This window comes from Polypterus senegalus, chromosome 5 (genome assembly GCF_016835505.1).
Source record: "Polypterus senegalus isolate Bchr_013 chromosome 5, ASM1683550v1, whole genome shotgun sequence".
Classification (NCBI taxonomy): domain Eukaryota; kingdom Metazoa; phylum Chordata; class Cladistia; order Polypteriformes; family Polypteridae; genus Polypterus; species Polypterus senegalus.
Window position 1 is genome coordinate 183,094,877 of NC_053158.1, and position 21,541 is coordinate 183,116,417.

A 21,541-nucleotide genomic window follows, 5' to 3' on the forward strand; every position below is an offset into this window, starting at 1 on the left:
GTCCAGTTCAGAGATAACAGGTAAAATGTTGTCCATGGAGTATTTTGCATTCGCTTTGATCTCTCGCCAGATGTCAGTCCAATTTTTGCTGTTGTTAGTGCCCTGCTACTCATGCCAGTGCAGGAAATCTCGATCAAATCAATGAATCTAACATTCCTTCAGGCAACGAGAGTCCAACTAAAATATAACACTTGGTTTTGTCACAGTTTACAGTTGACCACCATCGTCAACTTCTCCTTTTGACAAAAGTCGACATCAGCCCTGAAAGAGTTAATCTCGTTCTTTAATTCCAAGGCCTGTTGCTGTTCTCATTCTGCCACAGCAGGAATTTCCAAAACTGTTGATTTTCTATTTTTTCTAAGAACACCATCAATATGTATTGGTGACCTGAGAAATCAGCCTTACTGAGACCGGACCTTTCTTTATTTTCAGATATTGTGTGATGGGCACAGTTGAGCTGGTCATGTGGTGACTTATTTTGTGTCTCATTATTGTTTGGCTGCTAATTAAGGAAAAATAAACAACTAATTATCCTTAGTCAAGTTAATTAAAACTACTGCAAAAGAAGTTAATTAGCAGCCACAACAGGTCACTAATTTGGAAGATGGTTAGAATGAAAACCTGCAGCCACTGTTCGACACCCCTGGTCTAGTATATAAGAGGCTGGCAAGCAAAAATGGAGGGCACAGCACAGGGACAGGGTCCATGAAGGTCCCAGAAAAAGAAATTTAAAACTGGCATAGATAAAGGCAGTGAATGCCACCGAGCACTGACTTCATTTTCATGCAAGATGGTGCCCAGCCTCATTTCCACTTGAAGGTCCGGCGTTACCTGAATGACACCATTCCAGGATGATGGATTGGAAGAGGTGGACAACAAAATCTTACTCATCGTTTATGGCCTCCCAGGTCTCCAAACCTTACCCCCTGTGATTTTTATCTATGGGGTTGCATTAAAGAAAGAGTGTTTATTACACCTGTGCCCGCTAATCTTCAAGATTTGCGACAATGAATTGAGGAAGCTGTGGTCTACCGTTTTGATGTTTGTCGTGTTACACGTGGTGCTCATGTTGAGTGCATGCAACCTCAAGGACCATAGGACCAAACTTTGAACTTTCCTTTATCCAGTGATGTGTGGAATGTGTTTCTGTCTTATACAGTTTGTTTGAAATACATTTTTGAAATCGGGCCTTTCATTTTGAATAGCCCTGTAGTTACTCTGTGAGTACAGCAGTTGGAGGACTGTCATGGAGACTGGTAAAAGACAGTAAAATGTTCTCAAAACCTCAGGTAGGAACAGACAGCTTCTGCTTACAACAGACTAAATATTACAATGGGCAGGAGGTCTGGAAGCTACTAAAAATGCCCAGGCCCTTTGATTAGAAATGAAGGCTCAGGCATATAGCAGTACCTGGAGCCAGTGGTGGGAGCTGGAGAAGTAAGTCTTTCAGATAGCATTTTTGACTCCAACAGTATCCCCAGGGTGAAACTTAAAAGCCACTCCCTGCCAGTGGCCTTCTAAACTTCGAGTTGGAAGGTGAATCAAAGACAAGGTTCACTAGGGGAAGGAAGAAAAGCGAGAGAAGAAGGTAAGAGAGACAGCGAGAAAGGTATATTCTTCACCATTTGCAGGTGAGGTCACAGAGACAGTAGCATTTGGGTTTTTGTTCAATTTACTTTTTGCTCTTCTCTTCTTGTTTTGTTCCCTTTTCCTTAATTAATTAATACCAAGATTTGTACATTTTCATCTGTTTGCTGTCATTCTGGGTCAGTTTCAACGTGAATCTCAAAGTGCAAGTGGTATTCTTTGAAAAATGTTTTTTGTTCAACTTGCAGGCATCTGGAGTTGCCTTTCTGTTGGCGGATTGTGAAACCAAACCTGAAACCTGTTATGCCGAATGAGGTGCTGGACTTGGCTAACCTGGAGTACACTTTGGCCACTGAGACCGCATTTGACGTCAGTCCAAACCTTGGGGCTCTTGCGCCACACCAGGATAATGAATTCACATTGAGTTTTTGTCCTTTGGAGGTATGTGGCTGATTATTCATTAAAGCAAAAAAAGTGATAAGAAAATGAATTTATTGTTTTCTTTTAAAAAATGAAGTGCTATGAAACTAATTTCTAAGTTATTTGGAGATTGCACAGTATTCAGCTTATATTCAAACTCTGGCAGGTCCGAGTTGGTTCCGTGAACGATGTTTCTAGAACAGAACTCACCCCACCCATGTCTGGTCCTAATTATAGATGTATGGATGCATTTTCAGGATTTATGATGGATATAAAAATGGGATGTTTAGAGACAGCAGCTCTAAAAATATTTTTATGTGCTTCATATCAATGCATGACTCGGGTCATAGAACAGACCAACCCAAAAAAAGAGTCTCTTACAAGTAAATCTACTGCATGATTTGAACTTTAGCTTTAAACTGTAAGTTAAAAAAAATCCATTCATATGAAGAAGCCAGTCACTGGTGTTGTAATCTGAGTTAGTTTTCGCCCAAAACTTGATTTTTTTGAACATCATGTTTATACTGATCCTTTCTCTGATTATTGTTATATTTTATTGTTATGACAGTGACATCACTACTCTGTTCTGCCATAAGAAGAATTTAGGAAAACAATTCTGTGCAACCATGTATACGAGCCCATCTGCTTTTATTAAACTCAAACACCTCTGCTTCAATATTTTAAAATGAGTTCATCAAGAACACGGGGACACAGTTGGAAACTTGTTAAGGGTAAATTTCACACAAACAGGATAGGAAGTATATAGGAATAGGAAGTTCATCTTTACACAAAGAACGATAGACACTTGGAATAAGTGACCAAGTAGTGTGGTAAACAGCAAGACTTAAGGGACTTTCAAAACTCGACTTGATGTTTTTTTGGAAGAAATAAGTGGATTGCACTGGCAAGCTTTGTTGGGCTGAAAGGCCTGTTCTCGTCTAGAGTGGTCTAGTGTTCTAATTAACTGCCAAAAACACAACTAGGAGATGGGCATAGTAAAAATACACATACAAAGGTCAATACTGGGAGAGCAAAACACAGGAGTCAAAAACAGAAGCAAAATCCTAAATTGAAGTCTAGTACAAAAGGATGCAGAAACACAAAAATCACACAAAGTCTTAAGAAGTTATCCACAACCTTGGATGGCTAGGAAATGCCCAGTGCTGACCATTTGTTCTGGTGGGGTGATGACTTCATAGGTTGCACACATTTGGGTCATTTCCTTAGTGACATTAAAGCAATCGTAAAGAAAACAGTGGCGCACATAACCAGCAAAATGACACAGAAACAAGATGTGAAAACTTTTAAATTAATTTAAATTTAAAGCAAAAAAAAAAAAACATACCACTATTGGTTTCAGGGTGCTTCAAAACCTGAAACCAACCAGAAAAACACAACATTAATAAAGCAAAAAGGGTCACAATGAACTCATTCATAACACATGGCACCTTTGTTGTGTACATTAACAACATTCTTTGCTGGTCACTTGGTTGGACATGTCCATTTTGTGTATCTCATTTCTTATTTCCTGTAAAAGATAGTGGTGTGGAAGAGTTTATATGAGTATTGGGTCCCTTTTCTGTCCCCCAAGTTTCTGTCTCTCTCTCATTTTAATGTTATAGGAAGCGATAAGATGCTTCCAAAAAATCTTTGTGTAGGATTACTTTTGACTTTGACTACTGGAAATACCAACGGCTCGTGATTTTAAAAGCACTCTTGCTGCATTCAATAACACAGGCTAAGTCCAGGTTTTCATAATCTGTTAGTGACCTGCCAGGTAGCCTATCACACATTAAGGATTTCAGCTTTTTTCTACATATTAGGAAAGCCTTTCAAAGAACCAACTTCATATGCAAAGAACCCATCCCAGAATGAAATGGCGCCTAGTTATACAAGAAACCACACAACCCAATAAAGAACCATAATATGCCATTAAAGAAGCATTATTTTTAAGAGTGAAAGGATAGAAAGTGCAAACAATTAACTAAGTAAAATGAAATAATGAAAAAGAAAATCATTGTCGCCAGCACACTGCTGTTCATCTTTTTACCAAGTGTCGGTGAGCATTGTAGATTGACAGAATATTTTCAGAATGGAAGAAAAATATGTTCAAGTCAGTCTGAGACACGTTGGTCTACATAGGGAGTTCCTCAGACAGACTTTAAGAGACTTTTCTTAAGGCAGATTAAAGAGCTTGATTCACTTTGTATTAGGCACACCAATCCATGATTCCCAATTTCTTCTAACAATAATTGGAAAAATTAGCTTCTAATGAAACAGAATTATTGCCAAGTGTTTATCTGTCTTTCAGCTCCAAGATTATCATGTTGTGTGTCATCTAGTCCTCAGAGATATTCCAGAGTCTGTAAAAGAAGGCAACGGCTGCAAGTAAGAAATTATTTATTTCTTGTTTATTTACATAATTTGTTGCACTTTCTGCTTTATTTCACAGAATTGGCCGTCCCAAATGATTATTATGACACCTAGCTAAAATGTTTTACAGCAAGTACTTTATTACACAGCATAACTTGCTTGGAATTTTAATTGGTGATGCTCATAAAATATCAATACTACAAGCTGACTGCACAAATCACAATTTCTCAGCAGGTCTTAAAGAAGATTTAACTCTTGCCATTTGTTTAAGATATTTATCAGATTATTGCAGATGAGTAAGTATAGGATGTTGAATTCTCCCAGTTTATAGATAAATACTTTTATGAAATCTGTTAATTCGAGCCTTGACTAATCTAAGAAAAACAGATGTAGTTTGAACATAAGGCTGTCGGGGTCCAAAGTGTCAGAAAAGATGTTAGTGACTTTGTGCTTCACATGCAATTATCCATTCAGCTGAGGTACAGTGAAGTATATATTATATATATATATATATATATATATATATACTGTATATATATATATATATATATATATATATTTACTAGTCATTAGTGAAACAGGACAGTGAGGAGGGCCCCACCCAGCTCTCTACTTCTGACGTCACTCTTCTCCCTTCCCCTCGGCCCACAGCCTCAGATTTGTGCGAATATATCACTCCTGCAAGCGAACTGTGATTCTTAGCACAATGAGAGAACTCGCAAAATAAACCAGAATGTTCAAGCAAATTATAGAAAAAAAAAAAGATCTGAATCCGTTAAGTTGTTCTCTCGTTTGCTAACTAAGCAGAGTTAAGGTTATGTCCCGTGGCAGACGTGTGAGTGAGGAGGGCCCCGCTCCTCTCCCCGCAGCTCAATGAGTCTCTCTCGGATTCTCGCTAATAAATCAGTACCGCAAGCGAACTATGATACTTAGCATGATGAGAAAGTTGCAAAATCAGCGTCATGTTAAAGCAAATCATAGAAAAAAAAACAGATCTAAATCCGTTAAGTTGTTCTATCATGAAAAGTGGACAGATATACAAACAGGTCTCAAAAACTATAAGAAATTTGACACTTGGCCCACAAAATTTTTAAAACCGTTTCTGAATGAGCACCTATGGTCCAAGAGTAACCTACATTCCAAATTTCAAGTCCCAAGTCCTGGTTTGGGAGATTTCATGATGAGTGAGTCAGTGGTATTTGGCTTTTATATATATATATATATATATATATATATATATATATATATATATATATATATATATAGATTGTGAACCACAACAGAATGCTCCAGCCGCCCCACCCCAACACAGGCAGGCAGGGACACAAGTTCCTTGGCACAACACATGTTTATTCACATGGGGAGGCCCTCTTTTGCTCACTCCTCACAACACAGCACAGTACAAAGACCAATACGACAGTCCTTTTTCTCTTCTTCTTTTCTTTCTTTCTTGCTCTGCCACTCTCTCTCACCTCTACTCCTCCTCTGGTAAGCGTCATCCTATCACTCTAGACTCTGGTTCCTCAAGTGAAGTGAGGCAGCTCCCTTTATGCTGCACCTGGGAGCACTTCAGTGGCTCATCAGCATTACGTGGGATCACTCCCAGGTGTGGTGGTAAACCAAAGTCGGGCTCTGCAGCTCCCCCTTGTAGCTCCCATGGAACCCAACAGGGCTGTGCCAAACTGCAACTCCAATGAAGCCCTGTGGGAATCTGAGGTGCTGCTACAACCCTTGGGTGCCCTCTAGTGTTCCATGGGAGGGGGAGGCATTTAAGTGCCTTGAGCATGGGAAAGGCGCTATATAAATAAAAAAATAAAATGTATTATTATTATTATTATTATTATTCTTCTGTGCACATCTGCTCCCCCAGACCTTCCATATATCGGCCTCCCAGCCAGGACAGGACCATGGCTGTCTGTCACAATATATATGTTTATATAATATCATATAGTATAATGTGGGACAGTGGTAGCGTTGATTCCTTGCAACAAGGAGATCGGCGTTTTAAATCCTATATGCTCCCTGCATGCACTGTGCTTGATCTGCCCGTGTCCATATGGGTTTCTCCTCTGGGTGTTCTGGTTTCTTTCCACAGTCCATAGACATGTAGGTTAGGTGATTGCCATTGTTAAATTAGTGTGTTTTCACACTGTGATGGACTGGCACCCTTTTCAGGTGTTGTTCTTGCCTTGCCCTGATGATTGCTGGGATAGATTTCAGTTGCCATGTGACCCTGCCCTGGATAAATGGGTTAACAAATGGATAGATGAAGGTATATTATATTCCACTTATTATACAGTGCATACCAAAAATACATCAGTAACAGCAGTTTTGTCCAGTGTGACTGAAAACCATTGTAAAGGATTGATTTATTTGGTAAACCCAATCATTTGCAATGGGGTGGATGTGTCATTTTTGATATCAAGCCAGCCAATTGTGCATTTGACCCTGGAAGTGTTTGACAAAAGGCTAGGCCTGGATGGAATGTATTTTTTATGTTTTATTATTCTCAGGGGGTCTGAACCTTTAGTTTGAACTCTGCCAGGAAGCAAGTATCATCAGAAACAAAAGAAGCCAGGAAGGTTTGTATGGGTGCATTGAGACAATGAAATAGGAAGAGTGTCTGGCAGTTTATATTGGTAGCACAGAATGCTGTGCAAATTACTGTAGGTGGGCAAGTGTCAGTGACCTGTGTGTGCAACTCATTGGCAGAATGGGCAAGACCGATACCCAAAACGGTTCTGGGCACAGTATGGAAGTGAATAATAGACATGCTGACATTCAAATATGTTGGGAACAGTAACTCCTCCTGGTGTTTTCACACGCAGCATTGTCATAATTATATAAAGAACTGATGTAAACAGACTGCTGATGAAGGACACCATGGGAGGCCAACTCGACTCATGCAAAGTAACAGTTACATTTAATCAGGGCAACAGTGGTCTCAAGGGAGGCATTTCAGAATGTGCATCTCCTTGTCAGTGATGGGGCTGCAGTTGCGAGGCTGGAGTATTAAGCATTGAATTAGCCAAGAAAACACAAACAAATAAATGAAATTCAAATCACTGTGGGGGAGTAGGAGAAGCAAAGAGAGGAAAATAGGAAATGGAAAGCAGCATTAATGCCATTTTGTTGTCTGTCGGCGAAACCTTCTTGGTGTTTCAGCAACATTAAAAAAGACTAAGAAGTTCATTAGTGTAGACATGAGCTGATTAATAAAATCTGGCCATTCAATGTCACTTATTCTCACTAGAGAAAACATAATATACTTTAGTATTGTTATATAAAAAATATAACAAATACAATGGACGAGTACTTTGTAATTCAATATTTTTCCTTATTTTATCATTTACTAGCTGAAGTACTCGGTTTTTTTTAAAATTGTTTGAGAAAAATATACAGTAATTTAAAAAAACAACTTTAAAAATAAAAATAAATTAAAAAACAATAAAGACTCACTAATGTGCTTGTATTATTCATTGAAGTGCTTTGGTATATCCAGCCATCCATTATCCAACCCGCTATATCCTAACTACAGGGTCACGGGGGTTTGCTGGAGCCAATCCCAACCTACACAGGGTGCAAGGCAGGAAACAAACCTCGGGCAGGGCGCCAGCCCACCGCAGGCCTTGTTATATGCAATGTTTTTAGTTTTTCCATCTTTAGTCAATATATAAAGGTTTTTGGGACTTGAACATGCCACATAAAGTTGTTCATGTGAGAAACAGGCTGTGTCCAAATTGATTCCAGCAATTTTCAATCATTGTCCTTGAGATTTATTTATCGATATGACAAATGCCAAAAGAACCATAAATTGTATCCTCTTAAAATCAAATGGAAAATCTGTTGGAATCAGTGGAATTCTGGGAAGGAAGACATCTTCTCCTTTTGCATAGCCAGTTAGAACTGTTGCTTCTATAATATTGTGATATAAATTTTTAACACAAAGTCTTGTACCATTGCACAGTCTTGGAGGATCCAGATTTCGAACCAACATCATTACAGCACCAGCACCACTTTTCAATTCCAGATTGTAAGGTGGAAATCCAGCAGGATTCAGTGAATTAAGAAATTCTGTTGCATAAAATACAGATTTAGTGGGGTCCATGTTAGTGTCCATAGACTTGTATTGCTTGCTGTCGCTAGGTAACGTTTTGAATTTGTAGATTTAACTTGTACACGCTGTCATTGTCGGGAGCAAAAATTGCTCTTTCACACACCCACTGATGATTTTTATTATTTTCTTTAATATTTGGAAATACTTTATTCTTCAGATTGGTTGCTTTTACAGTCACACCAGAAACGTTCTGAACATCAATTGGATGATAACATACATACAAGACCGAATCTCAGTCTCTTCCAATTGATATTCTTTTACAATTAATTGAAGATTAAATATTTTACCTATGTAAAGAAGTATTATAAGTTAAATATTATAGCTATATTTGGTCTATACTTTACCTTTGATTTTGATAACTTATTTAAATTTGCTTTTTGATTATGAATGTATTAAAAAAATGTTCCTATTACTTTTTATGAAAAAATTATAACACCAACACGTTAGCTACGATGCTGCGAAACAAATGACATTTCGTTCATTAATGAATAAACAAAAATCGCAAAGAGAGCCGCTGAATCCACAAAATAAATATAGGTTGTTTATGGTAAATAAAAAATAAAATTGCTTACTTATCTTATATATAATATAATAGCTAGCCTATATTCATCAATATATTATTGCGGAATACGTTCAAGGTAGTGTAAAAACGATGGAAAAAGCAACAACTTTGTTTAAGGTTAATTGATTAATTTTTGTTGTGTGGTGTACTTTTTACATGCAGAATTTTTGACAACGAAAAAAAACATTGGGTTTAATAAAATATCTATCTATTATTATTAGGTTGATTTAATTTTATTGCCACTACAACATTGTTATAATAAGAATAATGCAAGATGAAAATATAGTTAACAAAAACAAACATTAAATGACAAACAAATAATACTACGAATTGTTCATGATAAAACTGTCGGTTGCTTTTACGGAGCACACCAGAAATGTTCTGACCGTCAACTGGATGATAACATACATACAAGACCACAAGACTGTTGCTGTCTGCTTTATATATAAGATTTTTATTCACAATAATATGTAATGTTTAGTTCTGCTTCCTCGGTTGACATATCTTGCAGATTTTTAGATTACAGTATCCAATTCTAAACTGAATAAATACATCAACTGACTGGTGTAGGTGGTTATAGTGTTGGGGTGACAGTAAAAAATCAGCTGTCCACAGTGTGAAACAGAACAAGTTGCTCATTCAAATCCCAAAACCCTTTAGTGCCCTTTCTTTACACATCTACAGCCAATCCCCTTGTGTGGTATGACTGGCAATGCCCCTCAACCACATCACACCATGTAATGGCCATTGAACAAAACCTAAATAAGAGCAGGTGAAGTCTAAAGGCCGGCACGATGGCATTTGTGCAGAAGAAAGTAAGTACAAAATTAGCCGAATCTCTACATTTAAACTATTTATTATTTTTTCCCCCATCCTTGGCATTTTTCATTTTCCTCATAGTGCTGAAAAGCAAGGCCGGCAGACTGCACCCACAGAAAAAAGCTCCTCAATAAATGATGTTGTTGTGATGGAAATTGAGGTAAAAGGACCCACAGAGCCCTTTAAAGTCCTGCTGGAGCCGTATGCCATTCTCATTCCCGGGGAAAGCTTTGTATGCACAACGTTAAAGAAACACTTTAAGGTGAGCAGGTTTTATTTCTGTGTATCTACTGTACCAAAAGCCTGGTTCTTGAATCAGCTTCTCGAAAGGTGTAACTGTCGTTGTACACACGGAAACACACGGATTGCTGTTCAAATGGGGAAATGGAGGTTCTCCGATTGATCTCCATAATGGAATAATAATAATAATTTATTACATTTATATAGCGCTTTTCAAGGCACTCAAAGCGCTTTACATACAAGGGGGGGGGAATCTCCTCAACCACCACCAGTGTGCAGCATCCACCTGGATGATGCGACGGCAGCCATAGTGTGCCAGAACGCCCACCACACACCAGCTTACTGGTGGAGAGGAGACAGAGTGATGAAGCCAATCAGTGTATGGGGATGATTAGGAGGCCATGACGGTCAGAGGCCAATGGGCAAATCTGGCCAGGATGCCGGGTAACACCCTACTCTTCCGAAAGACATCCTGGGATTTTTAATGACCACAGAGAGTCAGGACCTCGGTTTAACGTCTCATCCGAAAGACGGTGCTTTTTTTTTTTTTTTACATTATAGCGTCCCCATCACTATACTGGGGCATTAGGACCCACACAGACCACAGGGTGAGCACCCCCTGCTGGCCTCACTAACACCTCTTCCAGCAGCAACCTAGTTTTTCCCAGAAGGTCTCCCATTCAGGTACTGACCAGGCTCAACCCTGCTTAGCTTCCGTGGGCAACCATTCTAGGGCTACAGGGTGATATGGCTGCTGGAAGCAGATCTTACTCACTTAAAGGCTGATGGTTTATGTCTCAGAAGTGGCACTTACCTGGCAGCTGACGCGGAGTGAATTCTTGGACCGAGACGCAAACCAGTTAACTATTTTAATAAAGATGCAATGAAGTGGATTTATTGTGCTGATTACTGGTTAAGCAAAACATTTCACACTTCTATCTTCTATTAAAAGAATGCAGACTTACAAGAATCTCAGACAAAGATGTCAGAAGGTAGTCTGTGGACTGGTGAGGCCTGCAGGTCCTCTGTCACATCACACTGTGCTTACTGGTGTCTGTTTCATCTTCTTATGTGTTTGTCCCCCAGAGAAGATATCACCTAAATTTTGATTATGAACAGAATGCTTCATTACAACAGTGTGTCAATATGCCCCTCCATCATGACTGCCATTTTGCCTCTTTCATGTGCCTGACACTTCACCCTTAATACATTTTTTGCACTTTCACCAAGAAATAAGAACATCTCGCAATTTCACTGTGGAGTAATGATTTAAAGTCCATCCATCCATCATCCAACCCGCTATATCCTAACTACAGGGTGACGGAGGTCTGCTGGAGCCAACCCCAGCCAACACAGGGCACAAAGCAGGAAACAAACCCCGGGCAGGGTGTCAGCCCATCGCAGGGCGCACACACACACACACACACACACCAAACACACACCAAGCACAATTTAGAATCGCCAATGCACCTAGCCTGCATGTCTTTGGACTGCGGGAGGAAACCGGAACACCCAGACACGGGGAGAACATGCAAACTCCATGCAGGGAGGACCCGGGAAGCGAACACGGGTCTCCTAACTGCGAGGCAGCAGCGCTACCCACTGCGCCACCATGCCACCCTGACTGAAAGTCAAATTTCAATATTCATCTTCAACATTCAATATTCAAATTCATCTCTGTTATTCTATCAAGGTACACAGAAAGCAGGTGATGTTCATTCCAGAGCTTGATGAATAATCTTTTAAAACATATTCACCTTGCAGATAGCTGCATTCCTGTGAAGTGTATTATTTTAATTATGGCCACTTGTGTTTTAAAAGTAAATGATTACAATAAATCGAAAAAGCTAAAGCAGACTACATGTTACATTTGACCAAATTAAACCAGCAACAGTCAGCAGAGGCAGAGGGATTCATATTGTGTTCTGATGTTTAATTGTATGTTTAACATCTAGATGTGGAATAACAGCCGATCGTTCATCACTTTTCACTGGGACCGGATATGCGATTGCCACATACTGGAAGTACAGCCACCTACTGGTGTCATAGGTAAGAAGTTAACAACAGCTTTGCAGAATGAACTACCCATTTATAAAGGCTGGTTTACTTAAACAAGCAGGAAGACGGACAGGGAAAGAGCGTCCATTTAACAATGAAATGCTATGATGTTGCTTTTTCCCCTTTGCAGAAGCTAACGAATGCTGTGATTTAGAACTGGCAATAACAGGAGGGAAACCAGGAAAAAGCACATTCAGTTTGCAGTGCCACATTGAAAATGACCCTGATCCTGTCGTTCTGCACGTCGAGGCAGCTTTTAAGGTTGGGTATTTGGATGGAGTTACATTTTTTTATAGCTAACTTAATAAACTGTAAATCAGTGTTTCAATAGTAGAAACGTGAGTGTTAAATAATAGCTTCTCAATTAGTTACTTCTATATATATTTTATATTATTTAAATACCAGTATTGGCGCACTGCCCGATAACATGCAGTGAATACACTTGACTTGAGTTTTCATTCCTAGTTTTCATCCTCTTTCTTTCTCTGTACGTTTAGCTTTCGTTTGCTCAGAGGTTAATTAATACGTGTGCTGCTTCCTGAGCAGCTCTTCTTTTCTCTACCCAAGTGGCCTGCTTCTTCTCTTCTTTCGTCAGCATCTTTTCGTGTTAAAACTGATTAAGTCAGTGTTTGTGTTGCAATTACTTAGTATGGTTTCGTTAATTTTTCACTTAAGTTGGTACTTCAATTTTCAATCTGCCTCAAGAATGATTTATGATATAAGAGGTAGGAGAAGTGACGGCGAAGGTGGTAGGGAATGAGAACGGCACTCGTACGCATGCGCCGCATGGCTAGCCACTGCCGAGAGCCGATTCTACAATAAAATAAAATAAAAATAAAACCAGGAATAACCTTGGAAGTCAATCATCTCCCTGAAAGTGGATAGTAGACGTCATGTAGTATATGTGTACCAAATTTCAGGTCAATAGGCTAAATGGTTTGCAAGCTACAGGTGATTTAAAATCCTGGACAGACAAACGAACAGCCACAATAGCGAATTATATATAAAGATATATTTTATTAAAGCAGCTATAAATAAAAAAAAAGGACAAGACAGTATTAAACCATAGGCAGTATGTTAAATTATTCAATGCTACTGCAATAGATCTTATCCTGGGTATCCCGGGAAAGTAGTTTAAAAATGATGCAGGTATCACTTTAAACAATGACCTTACGTTGCTGTTAAAACCTCTGTAATTAAGTGCCATTGTTGTAAAAGTGCCAGTGAGTCGATGGTTTAAAAAAATAAGTTGTATTTGAGTACTTTGAGAAATATTGTTGCATTAGGAAAGAAATATGAATATCTACGTTAAATGGTGAGGGGCAACTTTCCTAATAGAAATCATGACACTGTCAATCGTTTCCCTCAAGAATGGTTATCTATTTTTGCACTATAAAGCATTTCCAGCAAAATATCTACCTCAGCACTCTCTGGTTCATGCCATCAATGCAAGGTCATAGTCTTCTGCAGAACCACTAAGCATGAATGGCTGCCCATTTTTTATAGTATCTTTCTGGGATCCAGAAGACAGCTGCTTTTAATACACTTTAGCTACTTGGCAGCACCAAAACTACGAAAGAGTTTCATTGAGAACCATGATTTTTAGGGTGAACTTTCTGTGTACATTATGTAAAAGATGAAGAGTCAGCTGCCTATTATATATCATGTTTCTTCATGTATGGTGCCAAATAGTTCAAACGATCAAAACCATCATTTGCTATATTGACTTCTATTTGTGTATCTCTGCAAAGTGTAAAAGAAAGAGCTGCAGCAGCTCTGCGATTTTTGCCGTATTTTTTATAGCACCTTTCTTTGGCCCAGTACTGTAAAGTTTGAAAGAGAGATAACCACATTTTAATAAAGCCTTTCATACATGAAGCTAAGGGAAGTCAAGTCAAATGACACCTTTAATTGGCTAACAGAGCAGATTACAATATGTCGACTTTTGAGGCAACTCAGGTCCCTTCTTCAGGCAGTTCAGTTGCCTCAAAAGCTTGCATGTTGTAATCTGCTCTGTTAGCCAATAAAAGGTGTCATTTGGCTTGACTTCTCATTGCATCCATAATGGCTAACATGGTACAACAACCTACTACTACATACATGAAGCTCTAAAAGAAAAAAGAAAAACTTTAGTGAACATACTCTTTATAAGGACTGTGTGTATTACTGTAAAACAAATCACTGAGACCAATGTCTATTATTATGATTATCCTATGGACACCCTTGATTTGGAAGAGGAGGCAGGACAGGGGTGTACTGTCAGTATGCTTATCAAAAACAAGTTGCATCAGTAAAGACCTTAAGGACCCCTTCATCATTCGATCCTTTCAAATCAGTTTTCCCAAAGTACAGACATTACATTGCCACTTAATATTTTTCTTATGTGGCACCTCCTAAGTGAAGGGTAGGTAATCTGGAACGTGTTGAATTGTAGATGTTACATACCGAGACAAGTTCTTGTCAGATTTCACACCTTATTGCCCTCTCTTGGGACACACTATACGCTGACTCTACATGGTGGCAGCAGTGTTTAAGTAAGAATGGAATCAGGAAACTGATTGTGGTTTTATTAAAAGGCAAAGGTTGATACCGGGACAACAATATTCTGATAAACAATGTCAATGTCAAATGTATTTATATAGCACATTTAAAACAACATAGGAATGCTGTGGCCAAAGTTCTTTACAATAATAGAATAAAAGAAAAACATACAATTAACATGAATAACATAAATAGAAATAAAATAAATGAACATAAATAAAATAAATAATAAACAGAAGTAAAGTTACGTAATCACAATGAGGAAACCATCCATATTACTGAAGGTCACGGAATGCAAGTGAATAGAAATGAGTCTTTAATCTCGTTTTGAACAGTTCAATTGTGGACGACTCCTTTACGTGATGAGGTGAAGAGTTCCACAGGCGAGGAGCAGCAGCTGTAAAAGCCCTGTCTGCCCCCCTTAGTTTTACATTTGGTACGAAGGACAACAAGAGAAGATCTAAGCACTCTAGATGGCTGGTGTAAAACACACAATTCAGATAAATAGGCAGGAGCAAGTCCATGTAAAGATTTAAAAACTATCCATCCCGCTATATCCTAACTACAGGGTCACGGGGGTCTGCTGGAGCCAATCCCAGCCAACACAGGGCGCAAGGCAGGAAACAAACCCCGGGCAGGGCGCCAGCCCACCGCAGCCATCCATTATCCAACCCGCTATTTCCTAACTACAGGGTCACGGAGGTTTGCCGGAGCAGGGTTGGTTTCCACCGGTTTGGAGCAAATCAGTTTCTGTCAGCTGTTTTAAGACATCGGACGTTTTCTTCTTTACTTTATCTATTGACTCAAAAACGCATTCCTTTAAGCACCAATTTCAATTTAGGAAGAACACAAGCGCACGAGACATGCAGTCTTCCTCATATGCCTCAGTAAGCCTTTGAAAAGATTCCGTTGGTGTTTTGTTCAGTTTTACACAACTATTTCAAATGGACACGTTGCTCAACTTTTAAACATAGCGTGATTCCGGCACACAAACTGCATTAAACGTGACTGACAATCGTGTAAATGGCAGAGAGTGTTGCTGTTTGTCATGCAGGTTTCGACAGGTTTAAACCTGCATGGCAAGTGCTCGTAATCAGTTCTTTGTTTAAGTGATAGAAACACAATCTCATTATTTAATAGACAGACCTCGTATAAAGTGCAAAATACAGCAATGAAGGCCCTGTAGTATTGTGCAGCTGAACACCTGAACAAAGGAAACTTCCATTTGTTAAACTTAACTAACTTGTGTCTTCAGCGACCATACATTAATGAGTGCTACTAAAAGAAATGGTGATGTTACACAGCAGTAAACACTCAACTGTCCCAACGTTTTTGGTGTGTGTTGCAGTCGTCATATTTGACATGAGTGTATGTTTTCATATATATGTATATGATGTGTTGTTGTAGTGGGGCATGGTGGTGCAGTGGTAGCGCTGCTGCCACACAGTAAGGAGAGCTGGGTTCGCTTCCCGGGTCTTCCCTGCATGGAGTTTGCATGTTCTCCCCGTGTCTGCGTGGGTTTCCTCCGGGTGCTCTGGTGTCCTCCCACAGTGCAAAGACATGCAGGTTAGGTGCATTGGCGATTCTAAATTGTCCCTAGTGTGTGCTTGGTGTGTGTGTGCCCTGCAGTGGTCTGGCGCCCTGCCCAGGGTTTGTTCCTGCCTTGTGCCCTGTGCTGGCTGGGATTCGCTCCAGCAGCCCCCTGTGACCCTGTAGTTAGGATACAGCGGGTTGGAAAATGACTGACTGACTGTGTGTGTTGCTGTAGTCTTTTCAATATAGTACAGATCACTTGTAGTTTTATTACTATTTCCCCTACTGTCACAACTTTTTTGGAATTGAGCTTGTGGATGGATAGGTAGTATCAGCAGTATCAGTATGGCCGAGTCTGCCCTGTGACAGAATGGAGTTGCATGCACGGTTGGCTCCTGCCTTACATTTGATCTTGTTGCAACAGACTAAATAGATCCATAAATTAGATCAAGTGGATTCATAAAAAGAATGAACAGAGGAATAACTGACAATTATGAAAGGCCCTGTATTAGTGTTAGTAAATGTGCCCTGCTTCACATGAATGTATAGATATATATGTACATTAAGGCATATCTTTGACTCACTCCTGTGACATTTTCAGGGTCCCCAAGTTTGCACCGACTGCCCATCTGTGGAGTTCGGCCTAATGAGGCTTGGAGAGAGCGCTTTGAGCACAATCACAATCTACAATGTCAGTCAGCTTGTGGCCAACTGGAGCATGAAGGAGTCTCCTGCTGAAGGACGTGAAGACTTTTGTGATAAGGTAACAATAAATGTGTTCATTAGATAGTTCTACATACAGTATGAGTGTTAATTGTGAAGGTCTAAGAGTATCAGAATAAAACAGAGCAGCAAGGGGAAAAATTGAAAGAGTGGAAGAAAATAGACAGGCTGTTTGTTTCTGTTAATTATCTAATTTAATTAAATCTATGTTTAATGTTAATGAACCAATTAACAGGGCTACAGACATTGTTAAGAACTCACATACAGAAGACTGATACGCTAAAAACAGCAAAATATACAAAAAATATAAAAAAGAAAAAAAAAAGGTTCAGAGGCAGTATGGCAGGGTAGTGCTCAGCACTTCTGTCTTACACAACCTGCAGTTTGGTTCCTATTCCTTGTTGTTGTCTGTATGGAGTTTAATGTTCTGTGAGTTTGTGTGCCATATTTGTTGGGATGTTCCAGTTTTCTGTCACGTCCCAAACACATGCAGGGTAGATTAACTACTAAGCAGAGCTAAAGTAATGAAATGCCAGAGGGCATTGATATGATAGCTACAGTATGTCTGATATCAATTGGCAGATTACTGATGAACATTAATTAATCAATCGCCGGGTTCCTGCAAAAGAGTTTTTGGTTTAATTTGTGATTTATTAAAAAAAAATATTTTTTTTAGGTTAAAATCAGTCCATCCAGTGGGACTTTACCACCTTTAGGCAGCTGCAATGTTGCAGTTTTCTTTCAGCCCAAATGTTGTCAGCATTTTGAGACGGTCCTCGAGCTGGAAGTGGAACAAGGCACTGGATTGTAAGAATTACTCTAAATCTCTGCTTGTCGATCACCAAACATCAGTCATTTGTCTCTTTTTTTTATTTATTTATTTTTTTTTTTTTTCCAGCCACCTAGCAATCCAAGGAGATGTTCAGATGCCACAGGTTTGCCTGCAGACATGTGAGCTAGTCTTCAGTGAGCTTTATGTGGGGGTACCTGCTCAGGGCTCTGTCAAGTTATTCAATCAGACACTCCTGCCAGCCACGTATACCTGGGGAGAGGTGAGAATCTGCGCTAAAGATGCTATTTGACAGACGGTGCACTTTGGATCAACTTTGGGTGTATATATTGTTTTATAACTGGATCCACACTGGCTGACTTTCCTCATTGTCTTCCTACCAGTTACCTCCAGTGCATATCCTCTTATTTTTTTCTGTATTGTGCCTTACAGTGTCTTCATATGAATAGTTGCTGGAATGCTAAAAAAGTTTTGTTGAACTTCTGCAGTGCACATAAAAGTTTTTACCCACTCAGATGTTTTTACATTTTGTCATACAACATTAATTCACATTGGATTTTATTTGGTTTTCTTGCCGCTGATTATGAGAAAAAGACCCTTTAATGTTGAAGTGGAAATACTGCAAATCTCTGCAATATGGTCTAATAATAATTACAAATATAAAACAAAAAATAATTGATAACATAAGTATTCATCCTCGTAAATATGTCACACCTACAGTATATCATCACTGGTGCAGCCAACTGGTTTTAGAAATTACCTCTTTTAAGTTTTCAAATGATTGTAGTATTAATGCCTTTCTGTTACGGTCCAACTTGTGGCGAGTCATTATGGTGGCCTAACCTACACAATGAAGACAAAAGAACACTCCGAGCCACTGTGATCAAAACAGTGATCAAAAAGCCAAAGTCAGGTGATGAAGAAAATATGCAAGTCACTGAATATCCCTCGAGTCCAGTTATATCAATTTATTAAGAAAGAGTGTGGCACAGATGTAAATCTACGTAGAGGAGGCCAACCACAGAAACTGAGTGATCCTGCACGAAGGAGACCACCTATAAGGAGACCTGGGAAAACTCTGATGGAATTACAAGCTACAGTCGGTTAGACTGGGGTGGGGGGGCTTTGCAGACAACAACAGCCCCCCGGGTATTTCAACAGTTATAGCTCTATGGGAGAAAAATATGCAGAGTTTGCCAGAAGGCTCATGACTTGAATATTTATGCAATTATTTTGTGTTTTATTTTTGTAATTAATTTAGATCACTTTTCAGAGATCTGCTCTCACTTTAACATTAAAGAGTCTTTTTCTGTTGATCATTGTCAAAAAGCCAAATTGAATCCACTGTGATTTAATGTTGTATAATAGTAATATTTGAAAACCTCCAAGGGGAGATGGGATTTAATACTTTTTATAGGCACTTTATACTAATGAGGTTTCTGAAAAACAATAGACAAATAATGATACAGATGTATAGATAGATTGTAAGTATAGTACCTGTGGATGCTGATGTGGAGAACTGCCTGATAAACTAGTGAGGGGACGCTTGTCTGATGGGTTATTAGTGCAGGTGCAGAACGCAGCCGATGACATGTTAATGTTACTCAATGTATCTTTCAGTAAACTGCAAAGCTATTGTGAATTACACGCAGCACACTGAAATTCTTACTTGCATTTTTAACAACATTTATTTCTATGGCACATTTTCATACAAACAATGTAGCTGAAAGTGCTTCACAAAATGACAAAAAGAAAGTTATATGAAACGAAAAACAAATAAGATTAGGCAATAAATAATATTAAAGAATACATAGCAAAGAGAAAGATAAGGTCATATGGCCAGGAAAACAGAAAAAAATTAAAAATTGGAAGTGGTCTTCCCTCAACTTTCTCGTATACTCAGTTATGGGGATGGATATTTGAGGAGTAAACCGCAAGACAATGATTTTATTTTTATATTATATACATTAAAGAGCCATCAACAACAAATCAAATCAAATAATAGTGTATATAATGTAATACTTGTACACAAAATTTCATTTACGTAAAGCAAAAATGTTTTCAAATATGTATGTATTATCATTTTAATGTCAAGGGGAAAATCGCAATTATCTTGAAAACTGGTCATTTTTCCAAAAAATGCTTATAATGTGGTGCATTACCATAATATGATGTGAAATTATCAAAATTTTAATATTGTTTGGGGAAAAGTTTCAGGTAAAGTAACACTTCTGGTTAGAAGAACTAGCTCAAAGGTTGAGATTAATCCACATCTTGTACCTAATGCTTGTATGCAAAATTTGGTTGACCTAAGTGAAAGTGTGCTGAAGTTATCGTGTTTACACACACACACACACACACACACACACAGGCATAATTCGAAAAATTGTATTTTTAAACTCAAGGAGGTCTAAAAAGTCAAGATTCAGCAAAATCTCGAAATCAAATTTTTGGATGAGTCCAATACTTTCCCTATACTTCGTATACGAAGACTCAGGAAGGTCTAAAACATTGAGATTCATCAAAATCTCAAAATATAATTTTTATATACATATACGAGAAAGGGCGGCATGGTGGTGCAGTGGTAGCACTGCTGCCTCGCAGTTAGGAGAGCTGGGTTCGCTTCCCGGGTCCTCCCTGCGTGGAGTTTGCATGTTCTCCCCGTGTCTGCGTGGGTTTTCTCCGGGCATTTCGGTTTCCTCCCACAGTCCAATGACATGCAGATTAGGTGGATTGACGATTCTAAATTGGCCCTAGTGTGTGCTTGGCGTGTGGGTGTGTTTGTGTGTGTCCTGCAGTGGGTTGGCTTCCTGCCTTGTGCCCTGTGTTGGCTGGGATTGGCTCCAGCAGACCCCCGTGACCCAGTGTTTGGATTCAGCGGGTTAGAAGATGGATGGATGGATATACGAGAAAGTAAAAAACTCCAGATAGGCTGGAGACAAAAACAAAATCTGCAGGGGTTCCAAGGCCAAAAGACCACCCAGCCCCAACTGGGCAAAACACACATTAATGGCAGTAAATGTAATGTCAACGACAGGTAATGAATTCAACAATATATATTGTATTCAACATCAGATAATAAATATAAAAAACATACAGTAAGAACTCTTATGGAATCGTATCTATCTATCTATCTAACTATGAGCAGCTGTGTAGTTTGTCTCGTAATCTCGTTTTTGTAAAATGTCTAACAAAGGAATACAATTCACTGACTCTGTATTAGCGTGGCACATCACTTTGCATTATTTCCTCAAGGCTCCAGAGTACTGAGTTCAAACTCTGCACCTGGTCGCTGTGCATTGTTTCCATTTTCTCCTTGTTTCTGTTAAGAGTTTCCCTCAAATCCCAAACACACACACATTAGTCTAACTGGGAACTCTGAATTGGCCTGATGTGTTTGAATGCTTGCCCTCTGATGTACTGCCATCCTGTCTAGGGTTGATTCCTGACGTGAGCCTAATGTTGCTAGGACAGGCACCAGTTTCCCATGACCCTTTACTGGATAAGAAAGTTAGAAAATGTTTGGATGGATTGTAAAGTGCTATGTATATGTAAAATTGGTGTACACGAAATTTGATTGGCTAAATCTGTATTGCTGTATAACTGTCTATTGAATCAAACAGGTTAGAAAATTGGTAGATGAATCTATCTTGTGACAGAGAGAGACTCCTACCTTGACATGTTTCAATTTTTTTGATTACCTACTTTAGCAGTACTGTAGACACAGTCAGTGTGGCCTGAGGGAATGACCAGTTTGTCTGCCTCAAAGCAGCCGACT

The 21,541-nt window shown here is 39.0% G+C and overlaps 1 protein-coding gene across 3 annotated transcripts in view; it reads left to right on the plus strand.

Annotated features, from left to right (window-relative positions):
- Positions 1-21,541, plus strand: part of dlec1 (DLEC1 cilia and flagella associated protein) — a 124,769-nt gene that overhangs the window by 57,770 nt on the left and 45,458 nt on the right. For all 3 annotated transcript variants that reach the window (XM_039753705.1, XM_039753707.1, XM_039753706.1), the window contains exons 16-23: positions 1,836-2,028; positions 4,319-4,395; positions 9,960-10,140; positions 12,074-12,167; positions 12,307-12,437; positions 16,852-17,013; positions 17,650-17,780; positions 17,872-18,025. In XM_039753705.1, the coding sequence (XP_039609639.1) occupies positions 1,836-2,028; positions 4,319-4,395; positions 9,960-10,140; positions 12,074-12,167; positions 12,307-12,437; positions 16,852-17,013; positions 17,650-17,780; positions 17,872-18,025 (1,123 nt within the window). The remainder of the gene's footprint in view (positions 1-1,835; positions 2,029-4,318; positions 4,396-9,959; positions 10,141-12,073; positions 12,168-12,306; positions 12,438-16,851; positions 17,014-17,649; positions 17,781-17,871; positions 18,026-21,541) is intronic.